Source organism: Zootoca vivipara, chromosome 6, assembly GCF_963506605.1.
Source record: "Zootoca vivipara chromosome 6, rZooViv1.1, whole genome shotgun sequence".
NCBI classification, from domain to species: Eukaryota; Metazoa; Chordata; class Lepidosauria; order Squamata; family Lacertidae; genus Zootoca; species Zootoca vivipara.
Genome location: NC_083281.1, coordinates 5,500,173 through 5,518,521, shown reverse-complemented (window position 1 = coordinate 5,518,521; position 18,349 = coordinate 5,500,173). Strand labels below are relative to the sequence as shown.

Genomic DNA, 18,349 nt, shown 5'->3' with positions numbered 1-18,349 from the left:
AACAGATTGAAATTGATCCCATATAACATGACTAGACAGGGCTCTGGCACTCTCCCACCCCGGCCCTGCTCCCACGGTGGTGTCTACCTCCTTCCAAATCTGAGCGACTTTATCTGCAAAACACTTTGCAAAACCGTTGCAGGAGATCTTGGAGTCTTTACAAGGCCCTGAAAGTGAAGGTGGTTCTGTTAAATTGCGAACCACCTGAAAGAGTCTCCTGCTACTATTTTCTGCAGAGGCAATAGAGGCAGTGAATTCTTCACCGTCGCCATCGGCACTTGGTAGGCTCGACATTGAGCTCTAGCCCGTGTCTGGTCTGATTCAGAGTGAGTTTTCCGCCGGCGGCGATTGTTTCATCACCCTCAGATCCGTGGAAAACCACAGGGCTGCCCGGGCTCCATGCAATCAGAGAGGGCGCTTCGGAGCCAGACAGTCAATAGCCCTGGTTAACTCCATATTCCAATGGGTCACCAGGGAATCAGCTGAAAGGCCATCAACATGGGATAAGGCATCCCCTATCGCTCCCTGGAAACCATTTGGATCCATTAAGTGGCGGGGGCCCTCCCTGATTTTTAACAGTGATGGTTATAGACTCCTAGAATTGCACAGTTTGTGTCGTTTGGTTCTGTTGGGGCCATATAAGGAGACTGGTGAAAGTAGAAGCAGAGTGAACCCGGAATTGGCAGAGCTGCCCATCCCTTGCTGGGGCTGATGGGAGCTGAAGTAGAGCAACATCTGGAGGGCCAGAGGTTCCTAACCTATCAACAAATGGGATGATGGCAGCCATAACAGCATGAAGCATTTCTCGCTTGCTGTGCTTGTAGCTCTTGTGCTGCCCCTTGTGGAACTCAGCAGGGAGCAGGATGGGGAGGAAACTGGGATGAGCTGCCTCTCTGCCTGATCAACTTTTGGGCTCCCTGATTTCCGCCCCATCCGTTACAAGGGGCAGCAGCCGCCAGTAAAATCTTTGATATGGGGAGAGAGCCTTTTGCTTGGTGGTAGATCCCCTGCTTTGCATGCAGAAGGGCCCTGTTTCCATTCTGGGAACCTCTAGTTAGAAAAGAACATGGTCCGCAATGGATGATGCCCACTAGGACTGGCGAGGAGGAATGTGGAAAGATTCAGCACAGAGCAAAAGCAGGCTGTCTTCAAACACTGCATAGTTAAACTCTGGAGCTCACCTCCCTGTTTCTAACATTCATCTTTGTCAGATGTAAGTGAGTTCTACTGTTGCATGGCCAGGCCCCCAGATCCCCCAATATCCCCGACATAAGATAAAATAATCAGGCAAGACAGAAAATATTGGTGCAAGTCACCTCTGTGGCACAGCTGAGGCGTGAGGGCACAACTGCCCTTCCTGCAACCTAAGGGGCAGTGAACTGCTCAGATCAGCTCTTAAATGGCACTTTAAAATGCCCTTTAAGTGGTTCATAGAATCTTAGAGTTGGAAGGTATCCTCTCAGTCTCCTCTTTTCCAGGCTATACATACCGAGCGCCTTCAATCGCTTAGTTTCTAGACCCTTGATCATCTTGGTTGCCCTCCTCTTCAAACCTTCCAGCTCATCAAATTGTGGTGCCCAGAACTGGACACAGTGTTCCAAGTCTGGTCTGACTAACGCAGAATTTCCGCTATGACTTTCCTTGATCTGGACATTTGACTTCTGTTGACACAGCCTGTTGTTGTTGTTGTTGTTTAGCTGATGATCTGAGTTACAGTCAGCTCCAGGTCTTGCTTTTGCTGACTGTATAGAGCTTCTCCATCTTTGGCTGCAGAGAATATAATCAATCTGATTTCGATGCTGCCCATTTGGTGATATCCATGTGTAGAGTCGTCTCTTGTGTTGTTGGAAAAGAGTGTTGTGATGACCAGCTTGTTCTCTTGACAGAACTCTATTAGCCTTTGCCCTGCTTCATTTTGAACTCCAAGGCCAAACTTGCCAATTGTTCCTTTTATCTCTTGATTCCCTACTTTAGCATTCCAATCCCCTGTAATGAGAAGAACATCCTTCTTTGGTGTCATTTCTAGAAGGTGTTGTAAGTCTTCATAGAATTGGTCAATTTCACTTTCTTCAGCACCGGTAGTTGGTGCATAAACTTGGATTATTGTATTGTTAAAAGGTCTGCCTTGGATTCGTATCGAGATCATTCTGTCATTTTTGAGATTGCATCCCATTACAGCTTTTGTCACTCTTTTGTTGACTATGAGGGCCACTCCATTTCTTCTACGGGATTCTTGCCCACAGTAGTAGATATGATAGTCATCCGAACTGAATTCGCCCATTCCCTTCCATTTTAGTTCACTGATGCCCATGATGTCAATATTTATTCTTGCCATCTCATTTTTGACCACATCCAGCTTACCATTATCCATGGTTCTTACATTCCAGGTTCCTATGCAATATTTTTCTTTACAGCATCAGACTTTCCTTTCGCTTCCAGGCATATCCGCAACTGAGCGACCTTTCGGCTTTGGCCCAGCCGCTTCATCAGCTCCGAATCTACTTGTACTTGTCCTCCGCTCTTCCTCAGTAGCATGTTGGACGCCTTCTGACCTGAGGGGCTCATCTTCCAGTGTCATAACTTTTATATGCCTGTTGTCTTTGTCCATTGAGTTTTCTTGGCAGAGATACTGGAGTGGCTTGCCAGTTCCTTCTCCAGGTGGATCACGTTTAGTCAAAACTCTCCATTATGACCTGTCCATCTTGGGTGGCCCTGCATGGCATAGCTTCTCTGAGTTATTCAAGCCCCTTCGCCACGACAAGGCATTGATCCATGAAGGGGTGACACAGCCTAGAATAGCATTAACTTTTTTTGATGCTGCATCACACTGTTGACTCATGTTCACCAAGTCCACCAAGACCGCTACATCTTTTTCACATGTACAGTGGTACCTTGGGTTACAAACAGTCCTGTTTACAAACGATTCGGGTTAAGAACTCCGCAAACCTGAAAGTAGCTGCTCCGGTTTGCAAACTTGCCCCGGAATAAGACCGCTTTCCACTGCTGGGGGAGGGCTTTGGCTGCGGCAAGGCCTATGGGAAAGCGCACCTCGGTTTAAGAACGTTTCGGGTTAAGAACGGACTTCCAAATTGAATTAAATTCGTAACCCGAGCTATCACTGTACTGCTAGTAAACCAGATGTCCCCGATCCTATATTTGTGCATCTGGATCCAGGCTCTCATCAATCCTTGACATTTAAAAAGACCACATGAATTCAGAGCAGAACCACCACCACCTCGGGTCTTTCAATCCAAAAAATAGCAAAAGAGGCTCCCTAGGAAATGAGATTTGGGTCTCTCCAAACTGGATATGCTATTGCGGATTGAAATTGCGACCTTGTGCAATGCAAAGCAGCTCTTTCCCAAGGAAAAAGCAAGGAGAGTAAAGTAGAGCAGAATAATAGGATCACAGAATCTGGTCCAACCTCCACTCAGTGTCATTTAGCTGGGTGGGTGACTAAACCCTGTTAGCAAATTCTCCAGCCTTATAAAACTCACATCAGCATAAGGCTATGACCCCCATGATACCTGCAGAGCTATGTTCTTCCCCTAGTGTTCACCCCCAAATCTGACTTTCACCAGGTACTCTGTTCCTGAAGGTTGAATCCCCAATTTCCCCTTCCGAAATGAGCCATTGAATGATCCCCATGAATATGTCCACTTCTTTTCTTTTGGAAAACTGGTGGCTTGCAATAAATCAGGGGAGACAGAAAGGGAATGAATGGGAATCCTGGTTCGCTGGGGAATCCAGCGGATTCACTGGAGACAAAGGGGATGACTCTGGATTGGATTTGCCACCCAGCAATGGCAGATCACCTCAGTACCCCGTGCTGATTCCTGCCTCTGGTTCATGGATGGTGCCATTACGGAAACACTAGCCAAGGGCACCCACATCTTGAATGTAGGAAACATCCTTTGCAGACGACCACAGTGCCTGGAGACAGACTTGAGATCTGATAGGCAGGCTTATCATTTCTCTCTATCCACGTGGCTGATTCCACCACAAACAGCAATCAGATAGTCAGATGGGGAGACTGGAAAAAATGAGAAATTGAGTGATCCCGGAATTGGAGACTTCTTAAGCAGAAGTTTATGAAATCAGAGTAATGAAGACAATGTATTCCTTAAAACAAAATCAGAAACCAGCTTTTGGACATTTCAAGTGGCTGTTACTATTATTGTTGTTGTTGTTGTTTAGTCATGTCCGGCTCTTCGTGACCCCATGGACCATAGTACGCCAGGCACTCCTGTCTTCCACTGCCTCCCGCAGTTTGGCCAGACTCATGTTGAACACTGTCCAACCATCTCGTCCTCTTTCGTCCCCTTCTCCTTCTGCCCTCAATCGTTCCCAGCATCAGGGTCTTTTCCAGGGAGTCTTCTCTTCTCATGAGGTGGCCAAAGTATTGGAGCCTCAGCTTCAGGATCTGTCCTTCCAGTGAGCACTCACTATTACTATCTTGCAGGTAGGTAGCCGTGTTGGTCTGAGTCGAAGCAAAATAAAAAAATTCCTTCAGTAGCACCTTAAAGACCAACTAAGTTTTTATTTTGGTATGAGCTTTCGTGTGCATGCACATTTCGTCAGATACACTAACGAAGCTCATACCAAAATAAAAACTTAGTTGGTCTTTAAGGTGCTACTGAAGGATTTTTTTATTATTATCTTACCATTATTATTATTATTATTATCTTACTATTTTTATTTATTAATATTGTATACAGTGCTGCCCTTCTTTCCAACAGGACACTGGATTCCTACCGGTTTCTATGACTGCTAAGAGACTTTCCAGTCTGCCTGGAAACTGATTAAAAGACCAGAGGTGGTGGTGGTCCTGTGCTGAATTCATATGGTCTTAAATGCCATGGATTGATGAGAGCCTGGATTCAGAAACACGCACCCCAACCCTCTTTTTGTGGTTGGTTTAGCTGCAGAAAGGTGTATGAACATGAGACGATGCAAGTTGATCAGGCCAATGGTCTGCTTAAAACACCATCCTGCTTACAAAGTCACCAACCAGGTGATTCTGCAGGGCCAGCCCAAGAGATTTCTGGCCCCTAAACTGACCCACACAATGGCACTTCTCCCAGCTAGGGAAGAAGGAAGATCTCCTATTTGCCAAGAGTCCACTGTCGAGGCAACACGGGGACAGGAGCTGTAAAAGAGAGGGCAGACCTAAGCTCCAAGGGGCACATCATGGCCATCCCTGCCACTATGGCAGGCTGGCAGCCACTCAGGGCATTGGAACAACCATGTTGGGGATTCCTGGCTGGTGGGGAGCCTGAACACCTCCTCACCGGCTTGGGGGGGGGGAATTGAATTCAAGCTGACTGCCAAACTTACCAAAGGCAAGTGAGCTCAGTGGGTGCTTCCCTTGGGTTGTCTCCTTGGGTATAAAAAGAGGCTGAAGATCGAGAAGTGCCATAAAAAGTCTGAGGAAGGAAGAATAACAGTGGAAGATCACACCAAGGAAGAGCCAAAGTTCGGAGTCCGGGATTGGGGGGGGGGGTTCCCTCACTAGCCCTGAATCAACACGTTTATCTTTTATCTCAAGCCACATGACAGGACCCCACCCCCCCCCACCCATGGATGGCAATTGGATAGCAAGATGGTTGTTCCAGTTTGGTTCCCTGGGGAAAGGAGAAGCAGAATGAGCCCTTGGTGCATGTCAAAATGCAGAGGTGGTGAAGGTGCTCTTGGGGGTGCGTGCAAAGATTGGGGTGCTGCCTTGCTGCACACAAAGCACCTCTCCCCAACCCATGGAAATGTGTCCTGCAGAATCTAAATCTGGACACAGGAATCCAAGCCGCCTGCCCTTCCCTTTAGAGGTGGGTTGCCAAGGACGGCCATTGTTGCCACCTGTGCGCAGGGAGGGGGCAGAGTCACATTGCAGAGAATGGGTTGCGTACATGAGATTCAGCCCATGATGTTTCCATCCAAATGGCCTGCGCTACGTGGTGCTGACAAAGCCAAGGTTGCATCTTTGATCCCGGTATGGGGCAGTTGCCTTGCAGGGGGTTGGACTAGATCAGGCATGTCAAAGCTGCGGCCCTCCAGATGTTTTGGACTACAATTCCCATCTTCCCCAACCACTGGTCCTGCTAGCTAGGGATCATGGGAGTTGTAGGCCAAAACATCTGGAGGGCCGCAGGTTTGACATGCCTGGACTAGATGATCTGCAGGTTCCCTTCCAGCTCTATGATTCTGTGATTCTATAAGTCATGACCTGTTGAGTACCTTGAATTGGGCCTGGAAACCTGGGATTGGAAAGGCTGCCCAGCTCACGGAAGCTGGAGAGGAACAACATCCGGAGAGCAGAAGGAGAAATGGGATGATGGTGGTCATAACAGTGTGAAGTGTTTGCTCACTTGCCATGCTTGTAGCGCTTGTGTTGCCGCTTGTGGAATTCAGCAGGGAGCAGGATGGGGAAGAAACTGGGATGTGCTGCATCTCTGCCTGACCTTGGATATGGCACCACTCTTGAACTCCCTGATTTCTCTCCCACCCGTTGCAAAGGACAGCAGCCACCAGTGGAACAGGCCAAATCTCCGATATGGGAAGAGAGTTGTTAGTTTGGAGGTAGAGCCCCTGCTTCGCAGGCAGAACATTCCAGGTTCAATTGCTCTAGTTAGAAATGGCATGGTCAGCGATGGATGATGCCCTTTGCGACTGGCAAGGAGGAATGTGGAAAGATTCAGCACAAAGCAGATATGCCTTCTTCATGCAGTGCATATGTAAACTCTGGAACTCGCTCCAAGTCTCCCAATATTAATATTTGCCGCATGTCCAGATACCCACCCCCAAACACACCAAAGTAAGAGGAAAATAATTAGACAAGACATAAAAGAAAGGAAGAACAAGGAAACAGTGGGGTCACTTAGAGGAGAAGATGGTGAAATGCAAACAGGGGACAGAGAAAGGGCAGAACTCCTCAATGCCTTCTTTGCCTCAGTCTTCTCCAAAAAAGAAAACAATGCCCGACCTGAAGAATATGGAGCAGATGATTCAGCAGGGGAAACACAGCCCAGAATAAGTAAGGAGGTAGTACAAGAATACTTGGCTAGTTTAGATGTATTCAAGTCTCCAGGGCCAGATGACCTATATTAAAAGAGCTGGCAGAGGTGATTTCAGAACCACTGGCAATAATCTTTGAAAATTCCTGGAGAACAGGCGAAGTTCCAGCAGACTGGAGGAGGGCAAATGTTGTCCCTATTTTCAAAAAGGGGGAAAGAGAGGACCCAAACAATTACCGCCCAGTCAGCCTGACATCAATACCAGGAAAGATTCTAGAGCAGATCAATAAGCAAACGGTCTGTGAGCACCTAGAAAGAAACTCTGTGATCACTAAAAGTCAGCATGGGTTTCTGAAAAATAAGTCATGTCAGACTAATCTGATCTCATTTTTTTACAGAATTACAAGCCTGGTAGATGAAGGGAACGCTGTGGATGTAGCCTATCTTGATTTCAGCAAGGCCTTTGACAAGGTGCCCCATGATATTCTTGTAAAGAAGCTGGTAAAATGCGGGCTAGACAATGCTACCATTCAGTGGATTTGTAACTGGCTTACTGACCGAACCCAAAGGGTGCTCATCAATGGCTCCTCTTCATCCTGGAGAGTAGTGACTAGTGGGGTGCCACAGGGTTCTGTCTTGGGCCCAGTCTTATTCAACATCTTTATCAATGACTTGGATGATGGGCTTGAGGGCATCCTGAGCAAGTTTGGAGACGACACCAAATTGGGAGCGGTGGCTAATACTCAAGAGGACAGGATCACACTTCAAAATGACCTTAACAGTTTAGACAACTGGGCCAAAGCAAACAAGATGAATTTTAACAAGGAGAAATGTAAGGTACTACACTTGGGCAAAAAAAAAATGAAAGGCACAGATACAGGATGGGTGACACCTGGCTTGAGAGCAGTACATGTGAAAAGGATCTAGGAGTCTTGGTAGACCACAGACTTGACATGAGTCAGCAGTGTGATGCAGCAGCTTAAAAAGCCAATGCAATTCTGGGCTGCATCAATAGGAGTATAGCATCTAGATCAAGGGAAGTAATAGTACCACTGTATTCTGCTCTGGTCAGACCTCACCTGGAGTACTGTGTCCAGTTCTGGGCACCACAGTTCAAGAAGGATACTGATAAGCTGGAACGTGTCCAGAAGAGGGCAACCAAAATGGTCAAAGGCCTGGAAACGATGCCTTATGAGGAACAGCTTAGGGAGCTGGGTATGTTTAGCCTGGAGAAGAGAAGGTTAAGGGGTGATATGATAGCCATGTTCAAATATATGAAAGGATGTCATATGGAGGAGGGAGAAAGATTGTTTTCTGCTGCTCCAGAGAAGCGGACACAGAGCAATGGATTCAAACTACAAGAAAGAAGATTCCACCTAAACATTAGGAAGAACTTCCTGACAGTAAGAACTGTTTGACAGTGGAATTTGCTGCCAAGAAGTGTGGTGGAGTCTCCTTCTTTGGAGGTCTTTAAGCAGAGGCTTGACAGGCATATGTCAAGAATGCTTTGGTGGTGTTTCCTGCTTGGCAGGGGGTTGGACTGGATGGCCCTTGTGGTCTCTTCCAACTCTATGATTCTATGATTCTATGGGGTAAGCCACCTTCGTGCCACAGCTGAGGCATGAGGGCATGAAAGAGGCAAAAAGATTTTCCAGTCTGTTTGGAAACTGTTAAGAGGTGATGGTGGTTCTCTTTGCCCCTTTCAACCAAGCGGCCACAGAAACCATTAGGAATCCATTGTCCTGTTGGAAAGAAAGGCAGTATACAAATTCAATAAAATAATCATAATCATAATATTATAATAGTAACAGGCACTTGAGATTTCCAAAGCTGGTCTCTGGTTTTGTTTTAATAATACATTGTCTTCGTTACTCTGATTTCATAAACATTTGCTTATGTTGTAGAAAATACCCCCCTCAATCTTTGTACATATGGAATATAGGTCCACACAGTTTCACAAGCACCCCCTCTTCACGTAGCCCTCATTTCTTTCATTCATATGGCCCCCCGTAAATAAGGGCTGCCCGAAATCTCACCCCTCTGGAGAAACGCGCTCCCACACTTTGTATGGGTTGACCGGATGAGTCTACTTTGACAGCTCCACTGGCACATCTGATGCGCCTACTCCATCAATGGGTAGACTGGATGAATCTACTTTAACAGCTTAAAGGTGAAGGGGCCCCTGACCATCGGGTCCAGTCTTGTCCGACTCTGGGGTTGCAGCGCTCATCTCGCTCTATAGGCTGCGGGAGCCGCGTTTGTCCGCAGACAGCTTCCGGGTCATGTGGCCACCATGACAAAGCTGCTTCTGGCAAACCAGAGCAGCGCACGGAAAAGCCGTTTACCTTCCCACCGGAGCAGTACCAATTTATCTACTTGCACTTTGATGTGCTTTTGAACTGCTAGGTTGGCAGGAGCTGGGACCGAGCAACAGGAGCTCACCCCGTTGCAGGGATTCAAACCACCGACCTTCTGATCAGCAAGCCCTAGACTCTGTGGTTTACTACATTCCAATTAATGGTTGTTGCCGAATAATGTTTCTAGCAATTGCATGATGAACATCACAGCGTTATTGCAAGGACTCTTTTATACTCACCTCATGTGTTGATTAAATGTTAAAAAAATGTTTTTGAAACTGACTGTAACCCAAAGTGTTTAAACGTGTTTAAACCATTGTTGATGAAGAAAAACATTTTTCTTTGGTGACACTTATACTTATAAAGAATCAGCCATAACTCAGATCTGTTTTATTCCATGTTTTATTATACTCTGTACATTAAACTGTATCAAAGGGGGAATCCTGGGAGGAGAAGCGGCCATAATCTGGTAAGCAAGACAGCCTCCTCAGGAATAAGGAAATTCAACTTCCGACTGTGCCAGACAGCCGACCATCTTCTATACAATGGATTTTCCTCCCAGTGTGGATTCGGATCATCTCCAAGTCAGTGGACAACCATCACCCCTTGATGACTGTGAAACTTCTCTTTAACCTGTGGAATGTAGAAGGGAGAGGGTGAGAGGGAGCCAGAAGTACCTGGCCAGGTGCTCAAATTTCTACCTCTGGACCCCTCCTTCTTGTGATGTATTAATGATGTATTAGTGACATGTTAGTGATGTATCGTTAGGGGGTGTATCTGGGTGGTGGGGAGCACATAAAAAGGGAAGACCCCTTTGTTCGGGGTCTCCATCTTGCTTCACCTTGTTGCAGGTGGCGCCCTGTCGCGACAGTATTTTTCTTTAATAAAGACCTGCTGTTTTGCTCTGATATTCTTGGCTGGAGTCTTGTTTTGTCATAGGGAGCCCTCAGATTTTCCGTTAACAGTTAAAACGTCTCCAATTCTGGGATCACTCCATTTCTCATTTTTTCCAATCTCCCCATCTGACTATCTGATTGCTGTTCGTGGTGGTATCCGCCACGTGGCTAGTGAGACATTAAGCCTGCCTATCAGATCTCAAGTCTAGACTGTGGCTTCTTGGGGAAGGTGGAGTCCAGAGAGTGGTGGTCATAAAAGCCATGGGGTCAAGAGGTTGAAGAGTTAAGCACCGGGCATCTCCCTCCTTGGCAAGCATCAAGATGTGGGGACTCCGCCAGGCTCTTCTGCTGCTGCTGCTGTCCTCAGCCCAAACAGGTGAGCAAAACCCACCAACTCATGAGCCAATTTCTACTACTCTTTGGGGCCATGCCAGCCTCATTCCTTCAGGTATACTGGGATGGGGCTGTTTAGGGCTCTCAAAGTCAGCACCAACCTTTTGGATGGTGCTCAGGAACAACAACACTCTACAACAGGCATAGGCAAACTCGGCCCTCCAGATGTTTTGGGAATACAATCCCCATCATGCCTGACCACGGGTCCTGTTAGCTAGGGATCATGGGAGTTGTAGGCCAAAAACATATGGAGGGCCGAGTTTGCCTATGCCTGCTCTAGGATTTGTAAGCAGCAACAGCAGTAGCAGTTTATCGCTGCATATGCTTCTTGCAGATCCACTGCGGAGGCAGAGGCCTTGCTGGAATGAAGCCACGCCTCACTCCAGACCCTACATGGCTGCCTTGCTGAATTACCGTAACAAGACCATCTGTGGCGGATTCCTCGTGGGATGCCAGTGGGTCATGACTTCTGCGCGCTGCAAAATGTAAGTATCCCCAAGGGTGCCCTCTTTTTTAGGAGTGGTGATCATCCCTCGTAAAGCTATTTGCTAGAAGGGAGCAGGGCAGGGGCAGGAAAGCATCATTGCACAGTCTAGTCAAGGTGCATGGGATCCATTTCAACCTGTTACCTCTGAGGATGTGGACAGGCTGCTTGGACAAGGAAAACCAACCCCCTATCTCCTTGATCCTTGCCCATCCTGGCTCATAAAAGCGAGCCGGCCAGGGCTGGGCAATGGGCTATGCGGGGTGGTGAATGCCTCCTTTTGTGAGGGAGTCTCCGCAGACCAGCTGTAAGAAAATGGTTGTTAAACCACTTCCTAAAAAATCTAAAGGACCAGGTATGCAGCCTGGGGGTCATTTTGGACTCACAGCTGTCCATGGAGGCATAGGGCAATTCTGTGCCTAGGCAGCTGTCTATCAGCTCCTTCTGGTACTCTGGCTGAGACCCTACTTGCCCGCAGACTGTCTCACCAGAGTGGTGCATGCTCTGGTCATCTCCTGCTAGGACTACTGCAATGCGCTCTTCATGGGGCTACCTTTGAAGGTGACTCGGAAACTACAACTAATCCAGAATGCGGCAGCTAGACTGGTGGCTGGGAGTGGCTGCCAGGACCATACAACACTGGTCCCAAAATATCTACATTGGCTCTCAGTATGCTTCCGAGCACAATTGGTGCTGGCTTCTAAAGCCCTAAATGGTCTAGGCCAGGGGTAGGCAACCTAAGACCTGTGGGAGGGATGCGGCCCAATCGCCTTCTCAATCCGGCCCGCGGACGGTCCGGGAATCAGCATGTTTTTACATGAGTAGAATATGTGCTTTTATTTAAAATGCATATTTGGGTTATTTGTGGTGCATAGGAATTTGTTCATGTTTTTTTTTCCAAAATATAGTCCGGCCCACCACATGGTCTAAGGGAGGGTGGACCGACCCATGGCTGAAAAAGGTTGCTGACCCCTGGTCTAGGCCCTGTATCCCTGAAGGAGCATCTCCACTCCCATCATTCAACCCAGACACTTAAATCCAACTCCGAGGGACTTCTGGTGGTTCCCTCACTGAGAGAAGTGAAGTTACAGGGGATCAGGCAGAGGGTCTTCTTGGCAGTGACACCCTCCCTGTGGAATGCCCTCCCATCAGATGTCAAAGAAATAGATAAAGTTATGACCTTCTGTAAACATCTGAAGGCAGCCCTGTGTAGGGAAATTTTGAATGTCTGGTGTTCTGCTGTGTTTTTGTATATTCTGTTGGAAGTCTCCCAGAGTGCCTGGGGCAACCCAGTCTGATTGGTGGGGTTTATATACAACAACAACAACAACAACAACAACAACAACAACAACAACAACAACAACAACAACAACAACAACAACTTGTTATTATTAAGGGCCATGGGTTGGAGGCTGGTCTTTTGCACAGGGACTGGGAGAGAATTGATTCTTGCGATCACTGACCCTGACTGTTGCTTTGTTTCCAGTTCCGGGTTTAATACGGTTGTTGTCCTGGGAGCACATGACCTCTGGGCCAATGAATCTGCCCAAGAACACTACCTAGTGGAGCAAGCCTACCAGCATGAAAATTATATGTTTCAGAATAACACCTTTTCAAATGATATCCTTCTGCTCAAGGTACCTCACCCCAAGCATTTTTCTCACTCTGCAAGCACCCCTGAGGGCAGCGATCCTGAAGGCAGAAGGAGCCAAATGTCTCCTTCCATCCCCATGTGTGAAATATAATGGACTCATTCAGCTGAATCCAGCTCTTTGGTCATTAGTATCATTGAATGATATTGAATGATATCATGGGTGCCCCATGATATTCTAGTAAAGAAGCTGGTAAAATGCGGGCTAGACAATGCTACCATTCAGTAGATTTGTAACTGGCTTACTGACCAAACCCAAAGGGTGCTCATCAATGGCTCCTCCTCATCCTGGAGAGTAGTGACTAGTGGGGTGCCACAAGGTTCTGCCTTGGGCCCAGTCTTATTCAACATCTTTATCAATGACTTGGATGATGGGCTTGAGAGCATCCTGAGCAAGTTTGCAGACGACACCAAATTGGGAGGGGTGGCTAATACCCCAGAGGACAGGATCACACTTCAAAATGACCTGATTAGATTAGACAACTGGGCCAAAGCAAACAAGATGAATTTTAACAGGGGGAAATGTAAAGTACTACACTTGGGCAAAAAAAAAAATGAAAAGCACAAATACAGGATGGGAGACGCCTGGCTTGAGAGCAGTACATGTGAAAAGGATCTAGGAGTCTTGGTAGACCACATGAGTCTACATGAGTCAGCAGTGTGATGCAGCAGCTAAAAAAGCCAATGCAATTCTGGGCTGCATCAATAGGAGTATAGCATCTAGATCAAGGGAAGTAATAGTACCACTGTATTCTGCTCTGGTCAGACCTCACCTGGAGTACTGTGTCCAGTTCTGGGCACCACAGTTCAAGAAGGATACTGATAAGCTGGAACGTGTCCAGAAGAGGGCAACCAAAATGGTCAAAGGCCTGGAAACAATGCCTTATGAGGAACGGCTTAGGGAGCTGGGTATGTTTAGCCTGGAGAAGAGAAGGTTAAGGGGTGATATGATAGCCATGTTCAAATATATAAAAGGATGTCATATAGAGGAGGGAGAAAGATTGGTTTCTGCTGCTCCAGAGAAGCGGACACGGAGCAATGGATTCAAACTACAAGAAATAAGATTCCACCTAAACATTAGGAAGAACTTCCTGACAGTAAGAGCTGTTTGGCAGTGGAATTTGCTACCAAGGAGTGTGGTGGAGTCTCCTTCTTTGGAGGTCTTTAAACAGAGGCTTGACAGGCATATGTCAGGAATGCTTTGATAGTGTTTCCTGCTTGGCAGGGGGTTGGACTGGATGGCCCTTGTGGTCTCTTCCAACTCTATGATTCTATGAATTATTATCACTATTTATTATACTTTATTATTATGAATGCAGTTCTGCATTCATAATAACCTGCATTCATATAGGAACAGGTTTCAAGGGGTTCCTATTGCAATGCTAAGGCGCTCATTTCTGCCTCATCTCCCTCTCCTTTCCCCAGCTGCTGTCAAAGGTTCGTCTGAGTAAAAACATTCAACCCCTGCCATTGCCAACATCTAGCCGTGACCTCTCTGAGGGGACACTCTGCAGTGTGGCCGGCTGGAGCCCGTATCAGGATGATTGCAAATTTATGCTCTATGAGGCCAACGCCAGCATCTACGACCGAAGCAAGTGCCAGAAGTTCTATCCCAAGATCGATTATGGAAAGATCTGCGCAGGCAACCGTGAAGACGACTCTCAGTTATTTATCCAAGTAAGAGTCAGCAGAAACAGCAGGCGATAAGACCAGAGGCAGGGGAGCAGGCGCACCTTCTCCTGTTATTGGACGGGATCCGCGGCATGGAAAAGGGAAAATAGGAAGCCACTGTGGGAACAGGTGGAGGAAAATACGTAGAATGTGTGTGTGTGTGTGTGTGTGTGCATGGAAAATTAATAATAAATAGAAACCTAGGAAGCTAGCTTTCCCTTCCCTCGCCCAAGGAGAAGCATAGGAATAGCTCAGCAATGCCTACTCTGGCAAACAGCAGCAATCATTCTCAGCCCTACTTGGGGATGCCATTGGGACATTCTGCATGCCAAGGAAGTGCTCTACCGCTGAGCTCTGGTTTTAACCAAATAAAGATTCCAGTCCTCATGGTTTTGAATGATTAGCTCAGCATTGTCAGGGTTTTGGACAGGGTTCTTTCCCGCTCAGCCACAGCTGGAGATGCTGCCAAGGCCTGGTGGGGGAACCCTAAGCTGGAGCCAAGCGAGGAAAGGGGATAATCCTCTTGTCCAGGAAAATGGACATGGGCAGAGGCCAGTCATTTATGCTTGGCCTGAACAAGCCAGGGGCTCCCTAGGCAGATGGGGATTGCTGCTCTTCATTTCTGTGTCTCAGGGCTGAGCCTCCAAGAGTTGAATGCCCCCCCCATAACAGATGATAGAATCATAGAAATGTAGAGTTGAAAGGGACCCCTGAGGGCCGGGGAGGTCCGCTCCCCCACCATGCAGGAATCTTTTCGCCCAACGTGGGGCTGGAACCCCAAACCCTGATGTTAAGGGTCTCCTGCTCTACTGACTGAGCTATCCCAAGGTTATTTGGGGTTTTAGGCAGGCCCTGGGAAAGGAACAGCACCATATCTAATAATTGGGTTCTGTCTTGGGCCCAGTCTTATTCAACATCTTTATCAATGACTTGTATGATGGGCTTGAGGGCATCCTGATCAAGTTTGCAGGATCACACTTCAAAATGACCTTAACAGATTAGATAACTGGGCCAAAGCAAACAAGATGAATTTTAACAAGGAGAAATGTAAGGTACTACACTTGGGCAAAAAAGATTAAAGGCACAAATACAGGATGGGAGACACCTGGCTTGAGAGCAGTACATGTGAAAAGGATCTAGGAGTCTTGGTAGACCACATGAGTCTACATGAGTCAGCAGTGTGATGCAGCAGCTAAAAAAGCCAATGCAATTAAGGGCTGCAGCAATAGGAGTATAGCATCTAGATCAAGGGAAGTAATAGTACCACTGTATTCTGCTCTGGTCAGACCTCACCTGGAGTACTGTGTCCAGTTCTGGGCACCACAGTTCAAGAAGGATACTGACAAGCTGGAACGTGTCCAGAAGAGGGCAACCAAAATGGTCAAAGGCCTGGAAACGATGCCTTATGAGGAACGGCATAGGGAGCTGGCTATGTTTAGCCTGGAGAAGAGAAGGTTAAGGGGTGATATGATAGCCATGTTCAAATATATGAAAGGATGTCATATGGAGGAGGGAGAAGGATTGTTTTCTGCTGCTCCAGAGAAGTGGACACGGAGCAATGGATTCAAACTACCGTGTTTCTCATATTTTAAGTCATCCCTACAAAATAAGCCATGGCAGGATTTTCCTGAGTTGAAGAAATATAAGACATACCCCCAAAATAAGCCGTAGTGGTGGGAGCAGGTCTGGATGGCGCCATGGAAGAGGAAGATGCCTGTCAGCGCCCGGAATCGGCTGCTGCTGCCCCTCCAAAATGCCCAGCAGCATGCACCGCGCCAAGCGCTGACCCGGCGGCGGGACCCGGCAAGAGCCTCAGCGCGCGCCGCGTGGAGCCCCGACCCGGCAGGACCCAGCAGCGTGCCCTGCTGAAGCGCCGACAACGCGCACAGCAGCAGCTAGTTCCGGGCGCCGAGCCGCGACAGGAAGAGGAGGGACGCAGCGGGACGCAGCTACAACAACAAAAAACACCCGGCCGAGCCTTCATTGGCCGCCACGGCTGCCACTTGCTGGTCCCTCCCGGAGCTCCTTTGCGAAGAGGCTGCCCCACTGGAGCTTTGAACTGCTGCGTGCGGAGGCAGCAGCGGCGGTGAGTCTTGCTGGGAGCTCGGCGCCAAGCAGGAGCGAGTGAAAAACGCCCCGAACTTGAGCGTGCTGCGGCTCTTGCTGCGTCCCGCCGCCGCGTCAGGGCTTGGAGCAGCGCGCGCTGCAGGTCCCGCCGGTCCCGCCGCTGGGTTGGCGCTTGGCGCTGGCGCTGCTCCAAGCCCCAACCCGGCGGCGGGACGCAGCAAGAGCCTCAGCGCGCGCCGCGTGAAGCCCCGACCCGGCAGGACCCAGCAGCGTGCCCTGCTGAAGCGCCGACAACGCGCCCAGCAGCGCAGCAGCAGCCAGTTCCGGGCGCCGAGCCGCGACAGGGGAGGTACCATACTGTAATTTTTTAAAAAAATAATAAGACACCCCCCGAAAATAAGCCATAGGCCATAGGCTTATTTTCTTGATTAAAAAAAATTATAAGACATGACTTATAATATGAGAAACACGGTACAAGAAAGAAGATTCCACCTAAACATTAGGAAGAACTTCCTGACAGTAAGAGCTGTTCGGCAGTGGAATTTGCTACCAAGGAGTGTGGTGGAGTCTCCTTCTTTGGAGGTCTTTAAGCAGAGGCTTGACAGCCATCTGTCAGGAATGCTTTGATGGTGTTTCCTGCTTGGCAGGGGGTTGGACTGGATGGCCCTTGTGGTCTCTTCCAACTCTATGATTCTATGATTCTATTCTATGATTCTATGTCAGTGTGTCTACTCTGAGTAGGAGTAGCATGGAATACAATCCTGGGCCTGGTTCAAACTTGGTAGGCCATCTCAGCTGAACTGTATGTCCAAAACCGATACGTTGCTGCCTAGAGAAAGGCGACTCTCGGGAAACACATACATGCCAATCGCTAGCCACACAGCTCCCCAGGTGACCTGGGGCCTAGTAACTACCTCTCAACCTGGCCTACCTCACAGGGTTGTTTTCTGGATAACATGGTGTCTTGAACTCCTCACAGGAGAAGGAAGCCTATAAATGCAATAAATATGTATTCAGAGAAAACTATGAAGCGATGTACGAAAGTGGGGAGCCGAGTTTAAATATTGGGTAAAATTCAAAACAGAGAGAAACAGGAATTGGCAGGTGTGCCAATATTGTCGCCGTTCAAGGCCTACCTTGAGGTGGATCCAAATCTTCCCCCACCTGCCATCTTTGTTTCCTTCCTTCCACAGGGGGAGATGGGTGATCCTTTGGTGTGCAATGGCGTAGCGCATGGAATCCTCTCCTACAGAAACCCCTGCCCTCCTGCCGTTTACACTCATATTGCCGAGTATATTCCTTGGATCGAGGAAACCATGGCCAAGTGAAGAGAAGAAGGAAGAGCAGCGACAGCCTCGTTCTTCTTTTTTCTTTCAATGCTTCTGCTTGCTACATAAGCTGTTTGGCTTGAATCCTGCAACCACATGCACACTGACACCCCCCCCCCAGCTGCAAAAAGTACCAGGTGTTTCATGCACAATTAGGTTTCCACAAGTTCCTTCAGTCCCTCCCCATCCCCTTCAAGAAAACCGCTTGCCTCCTCCTTGCCCTAACTGTGTTCCCCATCACTCCTCTTTCCCCAACCTCCACTGCTTCTCTTTTAGAACTATTCTGCCCCTTCTCTCTCCCTCTTCCCATATGGCTGGAACAATCTCTCATAGTGCCATACACCTCTGACTCCCTGAAGCGACTCCTCCTGTCCTACCTGGTTTCTTCTAATGCAGGGAAAGGAGACCTTTAGCCTTCTCGATGCTGCTGAAATACAACTCTAGTTATCCCTGGCCATTGGCCATGTTTGCTGCAGCTGATCGGAGTCCAGCAAA

General features: G+C 48.1%; 1 protein-coding gene across 1 annotated transcript in view; it reads left to right on the top strand.

The window, feature by feature from the left end:
• Nucleotides 1–17,854, top strand: part of LOC118086037 (mast cell protease 2-like) — a 76,767-nt gene extending 58,913 nt beyond the window's left edge. Inside the window, exons 3-6 of the mRNA XM_035117257.2 lie at nucleotides 10,988–11,138; nucleotides 12,624–12,774; nucleotides 14,214–14,465; nucleotides 17,720–17,854. Of these exons, the coding sequence (XP_034973148.2) occupies nucleotides 10,988–11,138; nucleotides 12,624–12,774; nucleotides 14,214–14,465; nucleotides 17,720–17,854 (689 nt within the window). The remainder of the gene's footprint in view (nucleotides 1–10,987; nucleotides 11,139–12,623; nucleotides 12,775–14,213; nucleotides 14,466–17,719) is intronic.
• Nucleotides 17,855–18,349: the final 495 nt, after the last annotated feature.